The 20,911-nt window shown below is 37.3% G+C and overlaps 1 protein-coding gene across 4 annotated transcripts in view; it reads right to left on the bottom strand.

The window, feature by feature from the left end:
* Positions 1–7,308: 7,308 nt before the first annotated feature.
* arhgef39 (Rho guanine nucleotide exchange factor (GEF) 39) overlaps positions 7,309–20,911 on the bottom strand; it is a 40,724-nt gene continuing 27,121 nt past the window's right edge. For all 4 annotated transcript variants that reach the window (XM_079869751.1, XM_079869753.1, XM_079869752.1 and 1 more), the window contains 6 exons: positions 19,075–19,203; positions 15,599–15,828; positions 12,084–12,172; positions 8,878–9,001; positions 8,248–8,363; positions 7,309–8,040 (listed from right to left, as the gene is read on the bottom strand). In XM_079869751.1, the coding sequence (XP_079725877.1) occupies positions 8,001–8,040; positions 8,248–8,363; positions 8,878–9,001; positions 12,084–12,172; positions 15,599–15,828; positions 19,075–19,203 (728 nt within the window). In that variant the 3' untranslated portion in view covers positions 7,309–8,000. The remainder of the gene's footprint in view (positions 8,041–8,247; positions 8,364–8,877; positions 9,002–12,083; positions 12,173–15,598; positions 15,829–19,074; positions 19,204–20,911) is intronic.

Here is a 20,911-nt window from a genome sequence, read left to right as displayed (position 1 = left end):
AAAAACAGGCCGTATGCCATTACAAATATTTGTAAAAAATAGCATGAGGGGTTAGAACTGAAAGTGAGATGTTACTTTCAACATTATATAACCGTTCTCACACAGAATACTTGTCCAAAAAAGTTAGGAAGTGACAGCGAAGAAAAGCGATTATGAAGAGGAATAGATTGAATAGTGTGTTAGCGCCCTAATAATTCATAATATCATATAATTATGAAGCTTATCGAACACAGTTAGGTGAAGGAGTATTGATTCAGTTCATTCCTATAATACGCATTTGGTTGCACAACAGTTGCAATAGTTTTGTAAAAAAAAACAAAAAAACCCCACAAACTCCAGTCATTACCACAAAATGACCACACTCAAGACAAAAATACAGACGTGCAACATGCGCTGACATAACCAGCCAACTCTGCTTCACAAACCACATGACTCAATTGATGTTTTTGAGACACTAACTACACAACAAAACATGGGAATGACGGGTCTTGCAATATCTGAATAGGGTTTCAATGCCATTCTAGACCATTTTTGCTCCTTACTGGCTCCATTTCAAATGATTCGCTGCCTAAAGCATCAGAAGCAATGCAATAGTCCAACTAAAACCATCCAGAGTTTGACGTATAAAACCATGTTTATCTGCTGTATCACAAAAGCAGGATATTTTGCTATCATAACCTATTTTTGAGTGCTATTCATCAAACCTGTCTCCAAACAGAACTCCCTACAGACTTCGGCTGAGAACAATCCTCCCCGTCTCCCTCACAGATGATATGTGGCATTTACTGTATGAAGGCAATGTCCATTTAAAGGGGAAAAATATACTTTGTAAAGTTGCGCTGCATATTGTCCTTCCTCAGAGCCTTAAAAAGACAAAAAGTCCACACAATATTGAAAAACAATGACAATATTTTTCTTCCTTTTGCATCCAGCCAATTTAACAAATTATGGTTTAAAAAATATAATTCACCATGCTAACCATTTAATAATTCAAGGCTGATCTTTAACCATATAATGGGTATATTTTTATACAGTGGTATAGTATATATTTTTATACCTACTGTAAATGTCATGCTGAATTTTTTTTTTTATTCTTTGGCAGATTTACCCAGATTATTGTGTAACTGTGGAATTCAGAGCAAAGGAGCTCCAGATACTGATATAAAAGTTTCTGTATACATTTAGCTTTGCAATGACGCAAAACGTAAGCCATACTAAACTAAAAAGAATTCTTGGAAAAGTAAATGTTACAGGAGGTGTGTTAGTTTTACATATCAAATGGGTCAAGGCCTACACATACAGTACTATTATACACTGGTTATATTTAGCCTATCATCTCAAGTATTTTCAACATTTAGCATTCGCTATAAGTCAAAATTATGCAACTGAGTTTTGCCATTATGAATAGAACGGGGCTGAATGCTACAAAGTAAATATCATCATATTTTGATAGCTGTCGGGTAAACAAATAAACACAATAAAACCTTTAAATATACCTTTGAAGATATGACCTCAATATACTTGCTATGATCTATAACTTACTCTTGACCTACTTTTGAATCTTTGATGCTCCAGCGATGCATTGTGGGATATCTGTATCACAGTGTTCATCACAGGCTTGCTGTAAAGGTCAACTGCGATGATCATGTGGAAGAAGGCTAGACACTGGGTTTAAGCTGACAGTTGCAGCTATGACCTCAATATTTAGACAAACAGTTAATAAGCACTTATGGGAAAGCGTTTGCATGTTAAAAAGTAAAATGATCAAATACAGCAAAAAAAGAATAGTGTGCATTGCATACAATAAATACATTGAACTGGATTTTTACATTTTCTAAAGAAAATGTTAGTTCTGGGCGGTTGCTAGGGTGTCCTGGATGGTTGCTAGGTGGTTAATGACACAACAACTTTGATTGTTTGTCAGGCTGTATATTATGCAGCTTCTCACCATAAATATTGATTTGAGCTGAAATTATTTTATAATCTTACCTGTATATACAACCTAAAGCTTTTCACAGGGAGATACATGTATTGTATGCAATGTCATGCATACAATAACATAGGACCAAAGGGCCAATCGGGTCAAATCCCAAATCACCCGACATGAGTATCCATAAACTCAACTCATTTTGCTGCCATGACAACAGATGAGCAGTTTTGGTTTTGTAACTACAACATTGCATCCTCAGATATTTACAAAAGGGGCCAGTATGAGGGGTGTGCATTGAGTCTAAGATGAATGGCGTTGCTTTTGGCTGCAGATCTGATCAGATTGATGGCTGCTTTGCTTAGGACTGGGTTATTAATAGAGATTAACTGAGACAGAAACAAAATGTTCCTTTGACATGAATAAATTAGGTTAAATGAGAAGCCGATGGTGGGTGACCCATCCATATGGACTAAGTAACAAACCAGATATACTGTCTGATAGTGTAAAACAAAAAATCCAGCCGAAATATCACACATCTGGATTGAGGATTTGAAAACTAGGATAGAGATACAAAAGGGGAGACAAGGGTTGAGTTAGTATAGTGTGTGAAGATCCAAGTTTCCTTTCTTCAGTACAAACAATGTACAGGATAGTGGGGTAGGCTGTGCCACTTGTACATAAAATGTCCCCTAGGCAAGAAGAAATGACAAAATAAAATAAAGTAACAGAAACATGACTTTTCAAAATAAATAAATAAATAAATAAATAATAATAATAATAATAAATAAATGTATATATATATATACCTGCCATGATGTAGATAATTAACTTTAACATGCAAACAAAATTAAAACAAAGCAAGACAAATTGAAGCATAGCAAATAAAAACAAAGAACAAATTAAAGCATAGCAAACCAAAGAAAAGAAAAACAAAACAAAATCACAAAAACAAAGCAAAACAAAACCAAAGAAAAACAAAAATAAATCAAAGCATAGCATAGCAAATCAAAGTAAAGCAAAACAAAACAACAAAAAATAAAGAAAATCATAAAAACAAAAACAAAACAAAGCAGAACAAAAGCAAAAACAAATCAAAACATAGCGAATCAAAGTAATGCAAAAACAAACAAACAAACAAACAAAAACAAAGCAAAACGAGACAAAAATCACAAAAACAAATCAAATCAAATCAAAGCAATGTCAAACAAAACAAGAAACCTATGTGCAATGAATGAATCCCTATGAGAAATAAAATTTAAACTGTGAGAACTCGAAGGTTTTGAACATGTAAAAGAAGAAATAAAAAACAGTTTCAAGTCAAGAAAAAATGACTTTGCTCGCATGCAACAAGTAAACAGCGCCAGACAGTCTGCCCCTTGTTTCTTCACGTGCGCTCAAACTGTAATGTAAGATTCGGTCTGAAAAGCCAAACATCTCTCTAAGACGATACTAAATAGTCTTAAAACCACCACGGAGATCCTCAGGCACATTTCACGGGAAAAGAATGGTAAGCACGCTAGTGTTTAATGCATCAGTCCTCGCGCATGAAATGCTCCAAAAGCAGAGGGATTGTCAGGGTCAACAGCGCTCGTTGTTCTGCCAGGGCCTTGTGTATTAGTCGGTTAATGCACCATTTCCAAAACAGAAACAAGAGACCGATGACTGTGTTTGACAATAATGTACACCAGAATGAAACTGCACACCATTCAGCCACTCTTTCAGTTGATGTTGATTTAAGGTAAGATGCAAGTTCCAACCAAACAACATCCATTGAGCGGTCATGCACTGTACAAACGGCATAAACAGGACAAATGATCCACCAATGCCAAGATTAAAGGCTGAGATTTCAAGTGAAGTGCATGTAAATACAGCACTTATTTGAGACTGTACACACAAAGCATCAGATTTCTAGATGTTTTGGAAGATTGTGATTTGGCCACTAAACCTCTTCCAAACACATTTTGCTTCCTACATTTCTTGGACACCGCAAGGAAGCCCTGGACTGCTTGAGTAATAAACATTCATGCTTAAATCTCCTCCTTAAGTGCAGGTACATGAGCCAGAGCACATCACAAGCTACAACAAGGTCTCTATTACAATATCATAAAACGGATAGTTCCAGTGCTTGATTCTGATTGGTTGAGCCGCGTTCGAAGCCGTTGTAAATTACTCAACAAACATACACCTGTGACCGCATTACATTAGTATTACTGCGCAACTGACGTTTGTGATTCTTTGTTGCTGCATGTGTTGCTTAGCAACCTCTTTGGAACTACATTTGCTTGGCGGAGGAATAAATGTGTTATAACCAAGCGGCTCTCTCTTGAAACCAACAAGGAAGTGAATTCAATGGCAATTCATCGACTGGCCGCTTGAGGCTGGGTGCAGAAGTGAGTCAAATCTGTATCTCCCCCATGTTAAAATACCCAACTTTACAGCAGAAAAAAACACATTTACAGCCTGGTGCAAAAAGTGGCTTTGGTCTATATAGCTCATTTTTCCCTTCATGACAACTGTGAAGGGGGTGATTTTTTTTATAACTCATCCATTTACATTATATTAAGCCTTAAAGTTCTGCATAATTATGAGTGTCCACTTTTGAGTGACAGGTGGATTCCTGCTGCAGTGGTCATTAGTCATCATTAGCCGTTTGTCTGCTGTTTGTTAGCCGCTACGTTACCTCAGCTAATTGTCTGACTGTAAAAATAAATAAATTCGGTAGTGACGCGCTACCAAGATGGCGACGGTTGGCCACGCCCACTTTAGGCTTCAAAAACGGTTTTCAGAAACCTACGGGTGACGTCTCGGACACTACATCCATATTTTTTTACAGTCTATGGTTATAACGTTATATTTTTTTGTTGCTGGTGTTTATTTTATGAATAAAATAAATATTAAAATTAATTTTTATGGAGTAACCGTTTTAAAAAAGCAATACGCCCCTTGAAGCCGTGTTTTACAGTGGATTTAAGGGGGTTTTAGGAACTCCGCTCCGCGCTGTGCCTAACAACGCCCCTTAGCTGTTCTAAATGCACTGTAAAACAAGGCTTCAAGGGGCGTATTGCTTAAATAAAATATAACCCACAAACTGAGGGACACTTTGTTGCTTTGATTTCAGAAGCACAGAAAAACACAGACAGATCTGGTTCTTGACTTTCGGGAAAAAAAAAAAAAAAAAAAAACTTTGTCACCATGTCTATAATAATATCAGAAAAGACACCTGCAAAATTACTTACAGACTGACCTGAATTCCAAACTATACATATTTGCTAGATTTTGTGAGAGTCTTGCCAGGACAAAACTTGTTGACATGGTGCAGTCATGCAAAGTGGATTTTAAACTGTTGCCAAGCCTTCGCTGGGTGGTTTCTTACTGGTTCATAAGCAAAGTAAAAATTATCCATAATATTACTCAAGTCCCAAGATATAACTTGCTGTAGAGATTCCATTTAACAATTGGCATCAGATGCCATGAATTAATAGTTACAAAGCATTTAGAAGCATTCGTATCGACTGTATATTAGAAATGAAATGTACCGCACTTAATATGGACATACACAGACTTGCAGGAACAGATCCCAAATTGTGTCACCAAGCTCCATAAGCATTGAGGTCACCGAGCCCTCAAAGGCCTCACCATTAGCCATCCCGTCCCATTTCAACTCCAGTTACGGAGTAATTAAACAGGGCAGGGCTCCAGGAGAAGCGTGCCAGAGACTCAGATAAGGCCTGATTTACTGCTCATAGTCTAAAGGTAAGCCATAGACCGAGGAAGCTCATTTCCTTCTGCTTCTGTTCTTTCTCTAAAAGTACATGATGCTTTCTCTGGACATGTCTTTTCCATCCATTCGTCCATCCCAAAAGTGCAGGGAAACATTTCATTACTTATAAAAAACATTCTTCTTAGCAATGCAGAATAGAAGCATATCTGATCAGTACCAACAAAGATAACATATCGATCTATACATCTATCTATATATCAATCTAACATTGTTCAATCATTCTATCTATCCATCTATCTATCGTTCAATCTATCTATAGTTCAATCTATCTATCGTTCAATATATCTATCTATCTATCTATCTATCTATCTATTGTTCAATCTATCTATCATTTTTGAATCGTTCTATCCATCCATCTATCTATCATCGTTGAATCATTCTATCTATCTATCTATCTATCTATCTATCTATCTATCTATCTATCATTGTTCAATCGTTCAATCTATCTATCCATCCATCTCTCATCGTTGAATCGCTCTATCTATTATTGTTGAATCGTTTTATCTATCTATCTATCCATCCATCCATCCATCCATCCATCCATCTATCATTGTTCAATCATTCTATCTATCTATCTATCTATCTATCTATCATTGTTGAATAGTTTTATCTATCTATCATTGTTGAATCATTTTATCTATCTATCTATCTTCAAATTTAATACAAATGTTTTCTTTATAAATTATATGATCAGCATAATTTGAGTGAAATTTCTGTTCTGTTTTTTTCCTGATTATTTTCAGACTTTTAAATGATGAATCACAGAATTTCATTGTGGTCTCAGTCTTTTGTAACCCAGTCACAATCCATCAAAAACACAGTGACCATGAATGGTATTTCTGAATCCACAACCACCTGTCAACAGAATGTAAGGCAGGAGAGAGAGCATTCAGCAAAGAATCTGGCATCGGCATCGAGCAAAAGTGAAAAGATGAGGAGCAAATTGCGAAAATTGTGCCAAGTATGCAACCGGGTAAATGCCTGGCAGTTTCAGAAATTAGATGTTGTTGCATCAGCCTCTATCGAGAGCTCCAAAGGCTTGTTCTGAAACCGTAAATGGACTCTACCTCATAACCTGGTTAGCGTGCAGTGATGATAAACGCAAAAATGAAGGAGAAAATAATGCATGAATTTCTTATCTAATATCAGTAATTTCATATAAGTCTAAAGAGGGTCAGCTCTACTCAACACAATCTGCATTCTGTGGCCCACTTTATGAAATTACAAAAAAAAAGCAGTGCACTGCCACCATGTGGCCAAATGAACTTTCATATTTCATATGAGAACTAGAAAAATGTATAATCACTTCACTATTCGAAATTTATATTACTTTCCCATTACAAGGAAATAAGAAAAAAATTCAGTTTTTCATGACTGTAGGAAACAAGCTAATGATTATTAACAAAATATAGTAAAAAATTACTTAGAGACCTAATATATAACCAAAATATACCTGTCTTCTGATAATAACCCTCTACTGACTAATCGACTCTCACAACAGGCTTGAATTTCTCAAAACAAACCAAGTTAAATGGATGTGAGACTTGAGCGATCAGCAATATTCCAGAAGAGGGCAGTGTTGACCACATGATCAGTTAACAGTGTTGAAGTTGTTAGTTTAATAGTACTTATGTCAATATTTAGAGAAAATCACTGAGCTTTTATTAATTCACATGCAAAATATAATATTGAACAGTGTAACAGAGTTCAGTAACAAATAAACTCCTAAATGGATCTGACAGTAAAAGTTTGATTAACACAAGAATACAAAAAAACTGTATATATTTGCATTAAGAAAGGCAGAGTATCATCATAATTAAAGCAATATACAATATATATAAAAGCAGTTCCCCCTTTTGTTCCAGTGTATAACAGATCAAAATCTCATGCAAACCAAGACTTATTGCAGCAAATTATAGTAAAATTTTATAATAAATGGTAACAGCATAATTGAATTTGTTTTGCATTATAATGATATTTCATCAAAGTCTGTGACTGGATAAATATTCTGTTACTATACATATTGCTTGTTTTTTTTTGTTTTGTTTTTTATTTTGGCCATTATCTGTAAGTATTTATGCACTGAATTACACTTGATAAGACATCACAGTATAAAAATCTTTAAAAAGTGAACAGTAAACATGCTTAAAATCAATAACCCTGCATTGCACCATATACTTTGGCATATGGAAAAAAATGCAGCAGTATGTAGTTGATGTGCATTGCATTACATTCACCCTAAATCACCTTCCGTCTGTGGGCAGATCTTTCAGCTCTTTCAGAACCTCCTCACAGAATGACACAGCTTGATCCAGAAGACTCCTGTGGTCTGCATTAACAATACCAGTGTTATTATGCTATTGAAATTTCCATTGCAGGTACATATTTCATATCCACACAACATAAAAATACTTTTTCTTCAGAGTCAGACTCTCTGTATTACAAATGTTGGGTAAATAATGGGCCGGTTGAGATGATAGAGATGGGAAAGTGTTGGTTAAGTCAGAGTCTGGTAACATGATGCATTAAAACTTACTTTGCAGCAGGAGCTTCATTAGGCTTCAGCCTCTTGGTGGCGCTGTGGCCGCTCTCCCCTGTTGAAGGGATGGAACTGTGACCCTCGCTGTACCCCCTAACCTCTTCATCCAACATCTGGAGGAGACAAACAACAAAAGATTAAGTACATGTAATGTGAAAACATATACAGTATAAAATAAATAAATTATATAATATTATAAAGATAATTTGAATAAAAAAATATTTTGAAATGAATTTCAGAAATTTGATGTGACCTAATTATAGCATTTTTTATTATACATTTTTAATTATATATATTTTTTTAAATAAATTAAAAAAAGTTTTTTAAAAAATTCACCCTCATTTACTTAAAAAACTTTTATTTTTCTAATCTTAAAACTTTTTTTCTATCTCCAGATTTTAATTAGATTATGAACAGTGAAAATCTGGGATTTAAAATCCAATTTAAACCAGGAAATAGAACATTTTAGGATCTTAAACAATTTAAATAAATACAAATTTATATAATATAATATAAAAATATTAAATAAAAAAAATTATGGTCTCAGACTTTAGGATACCATTTCTATAATCAAATTACTAGTTCATTTTAACAATAAATATAATTAAACACGAAGCAACGACCGACCATGATCCTTTTTATTCCACGTGTTTGGAGTTCTGGAGTGTTCTGACAGTCTGGTTTGGATCTGATTGGCTTCCTACACAGCTCGTCTCTCTTGTGCACCACTGTATTCTTTGACTTCAGCTGCCTGAGATGGAAAACAAGACCATCAGTCATCAACTGAGCCAGGGAAGACATTAAGATCAGTCATTTAAACAGGAATCAGGAGTATGAAATGACTACATCATTAGCTTCACTTTCATGTCATATCTGATGCTAATTTTGACATTTTAATACAGATGATAAACTCAGACCACTTCTCCGTTCTCCAGACTCCGGCTCTCGTTACACTGAGACATGTAGTACGTTTGTACAACTTGTACCTTGCATAAAAAAAAAAAACCTTCCAGCTCACGCCTGCGGTTTTGCGATGAAATCCATAAAGTATTAACTACCACTTTAAAATTGACAAAGACATTACCATAGCTGTATTTGAATGTGATATTTGTATTCTTAGCAATTTCTGATGTGACAATGTGTAATTTTGTGACCCCCCAATATAAATAAATTAATATACAGTATATATAATTAATATATAATTAATACTAAAATGTCCCACATTGCGGGTCTAAAATTACAGTATAAAATAATAATCAATAAAAATACATTTAAATGATAATTTAGACACACATGGTTATTTTTTGTTAAGAAAGTACCATAAAAATGTGTGAAACAAAGAAAGATAAACTAAAAAGTAGGTGATTGAGAATTTAAACAAGAAATAAAAAACACCTTGTTCATATTTCAATATCTATAGATTATATATATTTTAACTAATAATAATAATAATAATAAAAAGATGCATTTTCACTAGGTCTCAATGAATAATATGAATATGAATAATATGAATTATGAATAATATCAAACAGTAGGATAAAGATCATTTAAAAATGTTCTTTAAAATAAGAAAAAAAATCATACATTGATCATATTATTAGACTTGTGGACCCACTTTAAATAATCTTTTACGAATCAATAATATACTTCAAAATACATTTTAATGATAATTTACACTCACATACGCATTTTACGGTTAAGAAAGTGACACAAAAATGTGTGAAATGGGGAAAAAGTAACTAAATCAGAAGCAGGAGAACTCAAAATGTTCAAATACATTGATCAATTCCTTTTGATCCAACACAGGAGACACCGTGTCTATAGCACAGGATATTTGTGTGTGATTTTTTTTCTGGTGTCATGAAAGGGAAGTATGTGGTTTGCATTGGAGTATAGGAGACATCAATCTGACCATAAAGTCGAGCGGATCTGCCTCGATGAGAGACGCTCAGTTTTGTCATAAGGCTCCAGGCACCTTCACCTCGTGTCATCGAAACCATCGATTGGCCAACTGATTGAGTCCCTTGGCCAACAACTAGTAGTGATCCGTTTGTGTGGGTGAAGCTTAAACCATGTTCATTTCTTATAACAATATTTGTTTACTACAATTAAAACCACTCTGATGGAAGATGTATTATACTTTTCCTGACTTATTTGCACTCTGAATTAGCGATATGTTGATTTCTGTCCATACTTCTGTGCGAAGGAAATTGGAGGGAATGATGCTCTTAAGTTTCGGATCGTTTTAAGGGCCTCGATATGTTTGCGGTCTTGCTCCAAGTCAATAATCAGTGGCATTAAGATTACTGGTATGCAACAACTGAAAATAAGCTCAAGGATTGTATTTCCCAACCACAAGCAATAGCAATAACATAATGCCGTATCAATAATGGGAATCTGATAGCGTTTCATGAAAGGAAACGATTATATTTGCATTACAGATAATCACGGAGGGGAACGAATACAGAATCAGAAAGGCAACTGTAAGTCACGTGACACGGATCGGTGACATGGCTTGTGTCAAATGTGAATGTAATTAAAAAAGGAGGTACTAAAGAGTACTAAAAATTACATATTTTAATAATGACTTTCAGTTCCAGGCCTTGTGTAGCACCTACTGCTCTGCATATCAACTCAAGTTAATATTTTTAACGATCCCTGTTTTTTTAAAACCTTTTAACTTTAACAGTTTTCGTGACATATTTCAGGTTTGTGAACCATTTTTTATTAAACATGTTGAAGTATGGAGCAGTTAAAAGTTTATTGGATCTGAGGACGTCATAAATAAGTGCAGCAAAGCATAAAAAAAATAAATAAATGACCCGCTTAATAATATGGGTCAGAGAGAAGATGGAAAACGGTTATGAAAACAAACTATGTTTTAGTAATTGGACCTAAAGGGGAGAAAATTTAGGTCAAAAAGTATTTATACTGATCAAACGTCTGTCACTTGCTCATACGGGTCGGTGTATGACACTCATATGAATTATATATTTATTCAGAAATGCAATGACTTGAACCTCTTCTATGATAACCACACTTTTAATTTCTGAATTAAAAAAAATAATAACTTCGATATCTTTTGCGGCACAAAGTGAAAAATGTCAAGGTACAAAAATAGTCTTGATAATGAAGAAAAAAAGTCTATACAAAATAGAAAAATAAAATGGACAAAATGTATGATAAGCATGTAAATAAAGTTATTAGAATTTTAAAATGTTTTCATACATTTTTTTAATGTTTAAGTTTCTTTGCAAAAATGAACAATCATCAGAATAATAATGCTGGTTGATGTTTAAAAAAAAAAAAAAAAAAAAAAAAAAAGTACTGGATCCACATTGGTAGTCCACAAGTAGGACAGTGACTGGCACATCTTTCTTTTTTCATACCAATCACCTCTGACCTCAGCCACCACAACCTGTCCAGCTCGGGCTCTAATTGTGCTCCCCTGGGCCTGTAGGTTGGGCGGGCCACACCCGAGGAGCTCCCCACTCTGAAGATGGCATGAGGTGACAGTTTGTCCCTCCCAATCACTCAGACAGAGTGCTAAACTAATTAGCTTAGCTTTGAGAGTTGTGACTGTTCCCCTGTGAGGAGCTCGCCCCATGCCAACTCTCGCCCTGCCCTCAGATCCTGTGAAAGTGAAGGGCACTGATGTTATGCTAACACTGAGTACAGTGTAAAAGGCTGACGATTATGAGCTGCGTCGATCCTTTAACTTCAAAACCTGGGTGGAGTGATACAGTGGACAGAGATTTGGAATTGTAACCTAGAAAGTTTCGTTTTTTTAGGGGGTGAATTTTGAGCATCCTTATGTGGAGAGACATACTCACCCAATAGCCATGCAGAGACTACGGTACCAATCATTAATGTCCCCCTGATCATCGGACATTAGGAGCAGTTTGGCCCTGGCGAAGGTCAACTAGAAGAAAGGAAACAGAGAAAACATTCAGATTTAGAGGAAGAGATTGAGAGAACTGGTGATGGACACTAAAAGAAAAATATGTAGACATTTTGGTGGTATCAATTTAAGAAGTCTACTGATCAAACATTTGTTCTTAGGCATAGGGTCAATGTATGATGCTCATATCAGTTACTTATTCAGAAATAAATTAAAACTGCAATTGATTAATATATTAAAAAGCAAAAGTTACTATATTTTTCTTTTTTCGAATGTGCTCACATTCATTTTAGGTATGGAAAATATTACTTTTTACTTTACTGAATCATTCAATTGAAACTTTTCTTGAAAATGGTGTAAACGTTTTTACAAAAGCATATGAATCCAACATGTTGTGTGCATAATTACATTGGATCACTAGAGGGCGTCCATGAACTAGCTTGTTGACGTTGCCACCATTGTTTACATTGACCACGGTCTCGAAATCTCAACCGTTTGTGATCTTATGATTCATAGTACTGACTTCACAGTTCTCCCTACATATAGCCTGCAGAAGTAGAGGAGGTACAGCAACAATTAGTCATTTTAAGGGCTTAATTGTCCTTAAGATGAATTTTAAGACACTTGAGTGTGTCAAAACGCACAACACAGAGTGAGAGCATTTAATCCACCTCACAGAACATTAAAAAGCATCGTCAATAACATTTAAGTCGAAAATTTGGTATCAATCTGATGCAAAATAGGTCATCAGGCACAAAAACGAGATGCAGAGGAAGCGACACGTTCTCCACTCGAGCCCGAAGATGCACAGATGTGCCAGTTGATGCTCTCAGCTGCTAATTTGGCACAATCTGCACTTCGAGGACAAGTTTTCTGAGCTCGGCCCACGTTCTCCGCCTCCCGTCAGATGGCTCATCCTTGAGTCAACAGCAATTACCATCACTCATCCGCACTGAGGAGACTTTACTGCTAGATTACACATGTCAAACAAGACAACGGGAACCATCCAACCCCAAACAAAGGCAGAGGCTTTATCCTCGGAATAATTACAATGGGGACCTATTAGAGTGGATTATAATTGGGGCCTTGAAAATATTAAATGACCTTTCACATTTACCTGAGGCCGGCGAAGTGGAGAAAATGGCAGCAGTTACCGACAGCATCTCAATAATCAGGCCTAATCTTTATTACGACTGGGAATGGAATCGTAATGATGAGAAGAGCCAGGTCTTTAATGGACACCTGGTAAAAAGTAATGACGTTCCGGTTGTATTTTAAGGAGGCGGGGGGCTGGCGCGCTTGTTTCTCATTAGGTATTAAACAGATTAAGATTTCAAATGTACCATCATCAAAAGTATTATCTAATTACCGAGTTCAGTGAGCGAGGCAAAGCGAAGCGCGATATTAGGGGTCCGCCGCACGGGGGGACGGGTGGCCTGATTTATGCACAAATAGATTCCACTTCTATTGCGATGCGGTAATTAGGGATTTGTCAGGAAATCTGACCCTCTTAGGTAGAAATTACTTTGTATAATACGAACGGCGGAGCACGGAGCCTCTTCGACGCACATAATTTCACTTGATTATTTATACATCAAAGGGAATCGGTCATGGATGCAAAATAATATTCAAGGAGGTGGAGGAAGAAAGACGGGGAGCCGTGAGAGGAAGATGGAGAGACGAAAAGGGAGGGGGACGTGAAGATGGGAAATGCGAGAGAAAGAGAAAAGGAGGGAAGAAATTATCCGTATACAAACACTCTCTCATCTAGACAAATGGATAGGGGAGAGAGAGCCAAAATTTTCATAGCACATTTTCCTCTACTACTACTACTTTCAAACTTTGCATATAGATTGCCATGGCATTTCCAGCTGTCAAATTTAATTTTGCTTTAATTCTTCACGGCCCGGCTGGGGAGGGGCCAGAGAGTGCTGACAGCCTCTTTCCCCTTCGGTCCAGGTGGGAGGCGGGTGGAACTGGGATCAATAATGTGTCCTTATGAGAAATTACACCTAATGCTATTGAGTATGCATTTGAGGCCTCTGTGGGATAACAGGCTAATGAAATGCCATTTCTAGCCATTAGATAATATGCAGCCACGGCCGCAGGAGAGGAGAGAAGTGTGAAGCACTAACAGGGTTTCAGGAAGATGCATTCAGCGGCCGAGCGGAAGAGATGGATCTGTGATCTAATCTGATGGAGTGATGCGAGCGCCTTCCCACAGTTCTTCAGGGCGGGTGGCTCAGAAGATCCTCTTTATGTCTATTCCACGCAGAAAAAACATAACTGTGACAAGATAGCATACTACATCTGGCGGCATCGCCCCCAAAAACCTTTTATACTACATCTTTAAGTTGCATTTATGTAGTTAACGAGTAGATGTATTATAAATTTACAGTGTGTATATTAGTTAGTTTGTTAGTTCTCAGATTTATGGTATTTTATAACCAAAATAACAAAACGAAATCCTTAAGAAACATCCACTTCTGTGTGTTGATGGGTTTAGGCACTTAAACTAAACCGTGTTGAATAAATGCCTTTGCGGTGTGCGATACATTCGTCTGAATGTTTCATGAGAGTGCGGAGATCGCTTAGACATAATTTGTCACCCAGCGGCAGCACAGAGACCTGGAAAGAGATCAAGCCATGTGGAGACATTAAAACTTGAAGCCTTATGAGGAACTCGAGTAATTAGTGCAAGAAGAAGAATGATAAATTGATCATTTTTGCTAACTTGCAGATCAAGTCGTTCTGAGAACAATAAGCGTGGGGAGGGACATACGGTTCAAATATATTTGATGGATCTGAAGAGTGCCTATGAGGAATTTTAATGGATAAAAGTGTGTAATAGTCCTCAGATTTTCCCCAAAGAAAAAAAGGGGTTGGGGTTGTAATGATGCATTGATCTGCCAATGAAAATTTAATGCATCGATTACAGAATCTAAAAATCAATTATAATTTCTACAATAATACCCAGTGTACTGTGCATTCGTTCATTTTCAGTTCACCTAAATCCCCAGTTTACATCTGGCGTGGACACGTTCAATGAAGCAGGAGATGAAATATTCAATTTGTGTTCTAAAGGTGAAGTGTGTACTATTTTTTATATATGCTAAAATACTTTATCCAATCCCTTGATATGAAGAGACAACCATAAGTGAGCCAACAGTTGGGTGATTTCCCAGAAAACAGTCACAAGATTAATTTCACAACATTACATCAACATTGGCTCAACCAATGACGTGAGTTTGGGTGGAGCTAGCTGTTTGTCCAATGGTCATCCATCTTTAGTTTTGTCATTACCTTTAAGAATATCTTATCATACCAAAATATGTGAACTGAATCATGACCAAGATTCAGATCATAATTGAATTCTTCACTAATTTCAACTGAATTGTAATAATATTAAACAGCATTTCTAATATATTGCAAACTGTTTCAACTTACACTGATAAGGCCTCCCTGGCTCTTGGTGTGGCCGAAGACTTTGTCCACCGTGCACTCCTTCAACGGGTAGACTTGCTGACAAACAAACTTATCCCCGTGGGTAGGATGTAAGGGACTGCATGGTTTGGCCTGGAGCAGGATGTCAGAGAACAGGTAAAACATCTTGGGCTTTGCCTCCGTGCCTTTAGTGGGCACTGTCTTAAGCCAGCCTTCCCGAATGTACCACCTCCCTACAATGAGAAGAGATAACAGAGAAATGGATGAAGGACTTCCCTATTGTTTGCATAAAAAAGTAAAAAAAAAAAAATGTACGGTTTTTTTTATAGGTTTACATGACTTGAGACGGTAACACAACCAGCGTCTCCCTTCTCAGTGATTGGCAGTTGCATGATGGAAACTAAATTAGATGCTGACATTTGGATAGATAAGATGAAATTTCATTCCTGCTACTGATTCCTTAATTGCCCCAGTGAACCTTGTGATTGCCGCTCCGGCGATAGCAAGAGCGCGGAGCTCAAAATGGATGCTCTGAGCGACAGACAAGCACTCTATGATTAGCAGAGGGGTCAAGTAGGGGTCAAAGCTCTTTTTAAAAATGCCACAGGTTTAATATGAGGCAACAACCAGGATACATCCTGTGATACTCTCAGGCGACATGTGCAGATTGGATTTAATGGTTTCCTTGGCTTATTTAAATTGGATACATGCATTTACATGGCCAAGCTCTATCTGGATTACACAGGACAGTAATGCCTAATGTGTTCAGTTGCACATAGGCCTACACAATGCTAACAAGTGTACAAACACAAATACAAGACAGCCAGTGCCAAAAACATCAAGTTGTCCGTGGGTAAAATGGTAAAGGACTCTGCTTCTGTTTAATGTCAATCTGTTCGCCTCATCCTCACATTCCCATCCCTGGTTTGGACTGACATATCCAAGGAAGGCTTCATCGGCTCAGTTCAAAGAGCAGGAACTTGGAGATCCCCCTCTTCATGTTGAACGCTTTCAACTTTCCCTGTCAAAGTACACCTCTGCCCAACTACAAAGGACCTAGTGGTTTGCAGGGTGCTAAAGGTTGCACTACAAAGCGTAAGGGGTACTCCTGATGTGACCAAGCCAAAGACCCAGAGACATAAAAGCATGCCTGGATTTGAAAGTGATGGAATGGCAAGTCAGATCATTGTTAATTTTAAGAAGGCTTTGTTGGATAGGTTAACCTTTTATGTCAGTTAAAAAGAGGATTCAGGTGTTCATCTACAGTATTCAAAGTCCAGGAGCCCTCTTTAAAGTTTTGTTCAGATTCGGGTTACACAATTGTATGAAGAATTGTGACTTTAAGGCCCGAAACATACTCATTGTAGGTACATGAATGCAGCACTTCTACCAACGCAAGCTCCACAATCACACATTGTCAGTTTCATTGCCGCAAGCAGGGGTAAACTGTCTTTTATGGTTATGGTTCATTCACTGTAATTAAGAGATGTCAAATCTGAACATTGTAATTGCGAGTTGTATGTTCCATGTGGGCCCTCTTTCCAAGTTGGAATCTCATAATTACAGTAATTCCAAAATGGTGTTAATTGCCCCATTAGTTTTCTCTTTTAATTCAACAACTGTCATGGTGGAGCAACACAAGTTACCTGAACAATAACACATCTGGATTAAAATATCTGGCACAGATATCTGAAGCTATGTTCAGACTGCAAGCAAATCGGATTTCTTTTCAGGTAGACTGTCCGCACTATTAATGGCAAGTGAAATAAGATTTGTGTGACCGGACATAACCAACCTATCTGAATGGGTTGCTTTGGACGTGACAAGGCTTTCAAAACAGATGCATGACAAAAATGGAGGTCTCCATCATCTCGCTCTCCAAATAAACGTTGAGTCGTGGTGCAGCACTCCTCCGTTGCACAAGAAAAACTCAGTGAGGAGACTGGTACAGATACATGAATGTATGAAGGAATACTTCTGACATTTCCGTCACCGGTTTTGACCGGTGAAACAGTGATGCAAAAGACTATTTGAAATCTGATTGAGCAGCCAGAGCGTCCAGACTAAGACACAGCTGTAAAAATCGGACTGGAATCGCATTTTAAACCACCTCTAAATGTCAGATTTCATGTGCTTTTTTTGTTTTGTTTTTTGCTTTCCAGACTTTCAAAAACCCACCTAGATAAAATCTGGATATGCAAAAAAAAAACTGATTTTTACAGGCAGTCTGAATATTGTCTGAATGCCCCTTTTCAGTAGCTAAGAATGAACCAGAGTGAAGAATGTACAACTGGACAGCTGTTTACAATCCATTGGCCAAGCATTTGCATTGTCATACTCGCTTAGAGTTTGTTTCTGCTATAAAAGGTTTGCACTTAATAGACCTAGAAGGAAAAAAAAGCAGTTGCATCCAAAGGGCATGGAATGGTCTCATCTTTCACTTTCGTCTTTCTCTGTAGGCCTGAGTTTCGGCTTGAACTTCGGAAAGCTGTGGTGGTGGCGGCAACGTCCTGCTGAGGACTCCAAGGAAACAGACAGACTGTCTGCCGTATCAATGTCCCATTGATTCAAGCTTTGCGTCTGAGAATTACACTGCCCTTATCTCCAAGCCGGCCACTTAATATTGTTCAGGGGCTCCGAAGCCTCTCATCTGTCAAGCATCACTTTCGTTAGGGCACATCTGAGGAAACGGAGGGGTTGGGTGAGATAAGCTGGGATGGCCTGGCTCGGTTCGGCCTTCTGAAGTCAGAAAAAGTGCGAATGGAAGAAAAGAATCCTTATTGGACAAGAGAAAGGACCTCGGTAGAATTCTAGAGTCCTGGAAAAACAGGATGAGAGGTTTTTTTTTAACACTCTTCCTACATCCGGCGCTGTGTGAAATGAGCCCAGTGCTCGTTGGGTATTCATCGCCAGCCTCCCAACCACCTTTGTACACACACACACTCTCTCTCTCGCTCCCTTTCTCCCAGCTTCCTTTTTATCTACCGGCCCACAAGATGAGGAGAGGCGCTAATTGGTCCTGGGGGAGATTGGCAGGCCAAGGCATTCACGACAAGGCCCTCTCTGTCTTTTTCTCTCTCTCTCTCTTTCTCTCTCTCTCTTCCTTCTCCATCTCCTTCTCTTTTGTTTCACACGTGGGCATTCTCCCTTGGGATAAATAAGAAGGAAGAAAGGACCTCCACTCCACAAGTAGCACAAGAGAAGAAAGATGGAAAGAACTGACTTAAGGCACACTTCCCCTCCATTACCAATTAGCAGCAAGAACTTGTCGATAAATTCAGTTAATTCTCTCGTCGGAGACTACGATTGTGCCGGGCGAAAACAAAATCGCCTCTATTGATTATGGGCAAACAGCTGGGTCTCTTTTAAACAAGACTACTTTTCCACACTCTTCCACCTGACCTCCTTCATCCGCTTAACTCTCTGGCTCTCCACGGTTCTCTGGGAGATAAAAAGAATGGAAGATCACAGACACTAACCTGGAGTCAGGATTCTGGTCTTTCGGCCCTTGAGCTGTTTTTGGACTCTGCGCAGCTGCAGGTGGTTCTCATGGCTGCGAGCGTTGTCCTGGATCCGCTGGGCGACCTCTGAGACGACCTTCACTGCCTCTGCAGAAAGAGGGCACGCAGCATGAAACAGTGGAAGGGACTGAATGGACATAACCAAACTCCAACAGCACAATGAACTATGCAACACAAAAATTTGTCGTTATGCCAAGCACACACTACAAGACTGAAGCTTGTCACACTGCATACATTTAAAGACATAGTTTAAAGTTTTCGATCATGTTGGTAAACACTTTACATGACTAATCACAGATTAGGTGCCTCAATTATTAGATCATTCATATTCTCAAAAAACAACATGGAAGAAGGGCTTGCAGCCATTTTTGCACTGATTCAAAAAATGAAACACTTCCATTTTGCAATACATTACTCTCCTATTTTACTTACTTGGTGCTAACTTATTGGCTGTTGCATGTTGCAGCTCTCACGCTATCCGGTGCCTTTAAACCACAATTTAAAACTTCAGTCTTGTGTCTATTTGGTATTACTTCTAGTGTACGTTTACAAATGCATTATGGACTCCACATGCTCAAATGCATAATTTTATGTTTATCCTAATGGCATGCATAAGATGCAATAGGGATGCACCGATATGACAATTTTGTCTGATACCGATAACCAATAAATCTTTATATTCAAAAGCCGACAACCGATACATTGGCCGACAAATCTAAATCCAAATTTTCATCAAATAAGTAATTAAATCCGTGTCAATTAGCACACAATTATATGAATGTTTTCATTATAATTTTAAGTAGCCTATATGACAGAAATGTTGCACTTAACTGTATTTTCCTTTTTGATTCCAAACATATTTCAAGTAATTTAAAACCATGGTGAAGAGTGCGCAACTGAAGGAAATAATCCATTATTTATCGACTTTAATATATCAGGCAAATTTTTTCTTATTGGGCTGATCACGATAACATTAAAAATGAACATATATCGATGCAGATACCGATATGGTGGCCGATATATTGTGCATCCCTATGATGCAAATTTATGATTTATTGTAAACAATAATCTATGCAACAAGAAACCTTTTTTGCAATACTTTATTTGAGAGTGTTAAATAATTTATCAACATAACATCTGTGGAATTTAAAATGGTTTCACAAAATAATTATAAAGTTCACATAATTCACGAGCCTGACCTATTTATGCAATTTTGAACTTATTAGGAGCATCATACAAGTAATCTAACAGCATGACACTAATAAGTGCAAACCCATAGGCGTTCATGAATTATGCAGATTCCAATATTGCATATGATAATTACAAGTTTGTTTTTGGCCTCCACACAATGTTTGATTTCACCATTAACCCCTGGAGAAAGATGAGGGTACATTAACACATCCAAATAGCACTGATTAGGTGAAGACCTTGCCATAGGATGTAAAGCTGGCCATAAAAAGCACAAGGACTACATATTTCATCTGGAACTTTTGTATTCTTGTCTGTCTGATAAACATGGCTTCTGAATAAAACAGATTTCTGCGGTTCATTGGTTTATTGGAAGCAAGCTGTGCAACATAAAAGCATCAAAACGTGATCTAAATAATGCAGAGTGAACTCGTTTTCAGAGTTGAAAATCATACTTTTTTAGTTTGCAACTGAAAACATTTAGCCAGTTACCATGCCAGCAATTCATTAACTAATGTAGACATCATCAACTCATTAAGAAGAAAAAAGAAACAAACAAGCAGATGGATACTAATTTTAAACCCAGCTTTGGTCTTATTGACTCAAA

Source organism: Squalius cephalus (assembly GCF_949319135.1).
Source record: "Squalius cephalus genome assembly, chromosome: 4".
NCBI lineage: Eukaryota > Metazoa > Chordata > Actinopteri > Cypriniformes > Leuciscidae > Squalius > Squalius cephalus.
This window is presented reverse-complemented; position numbering and strand designations above follow the sequence as displayed.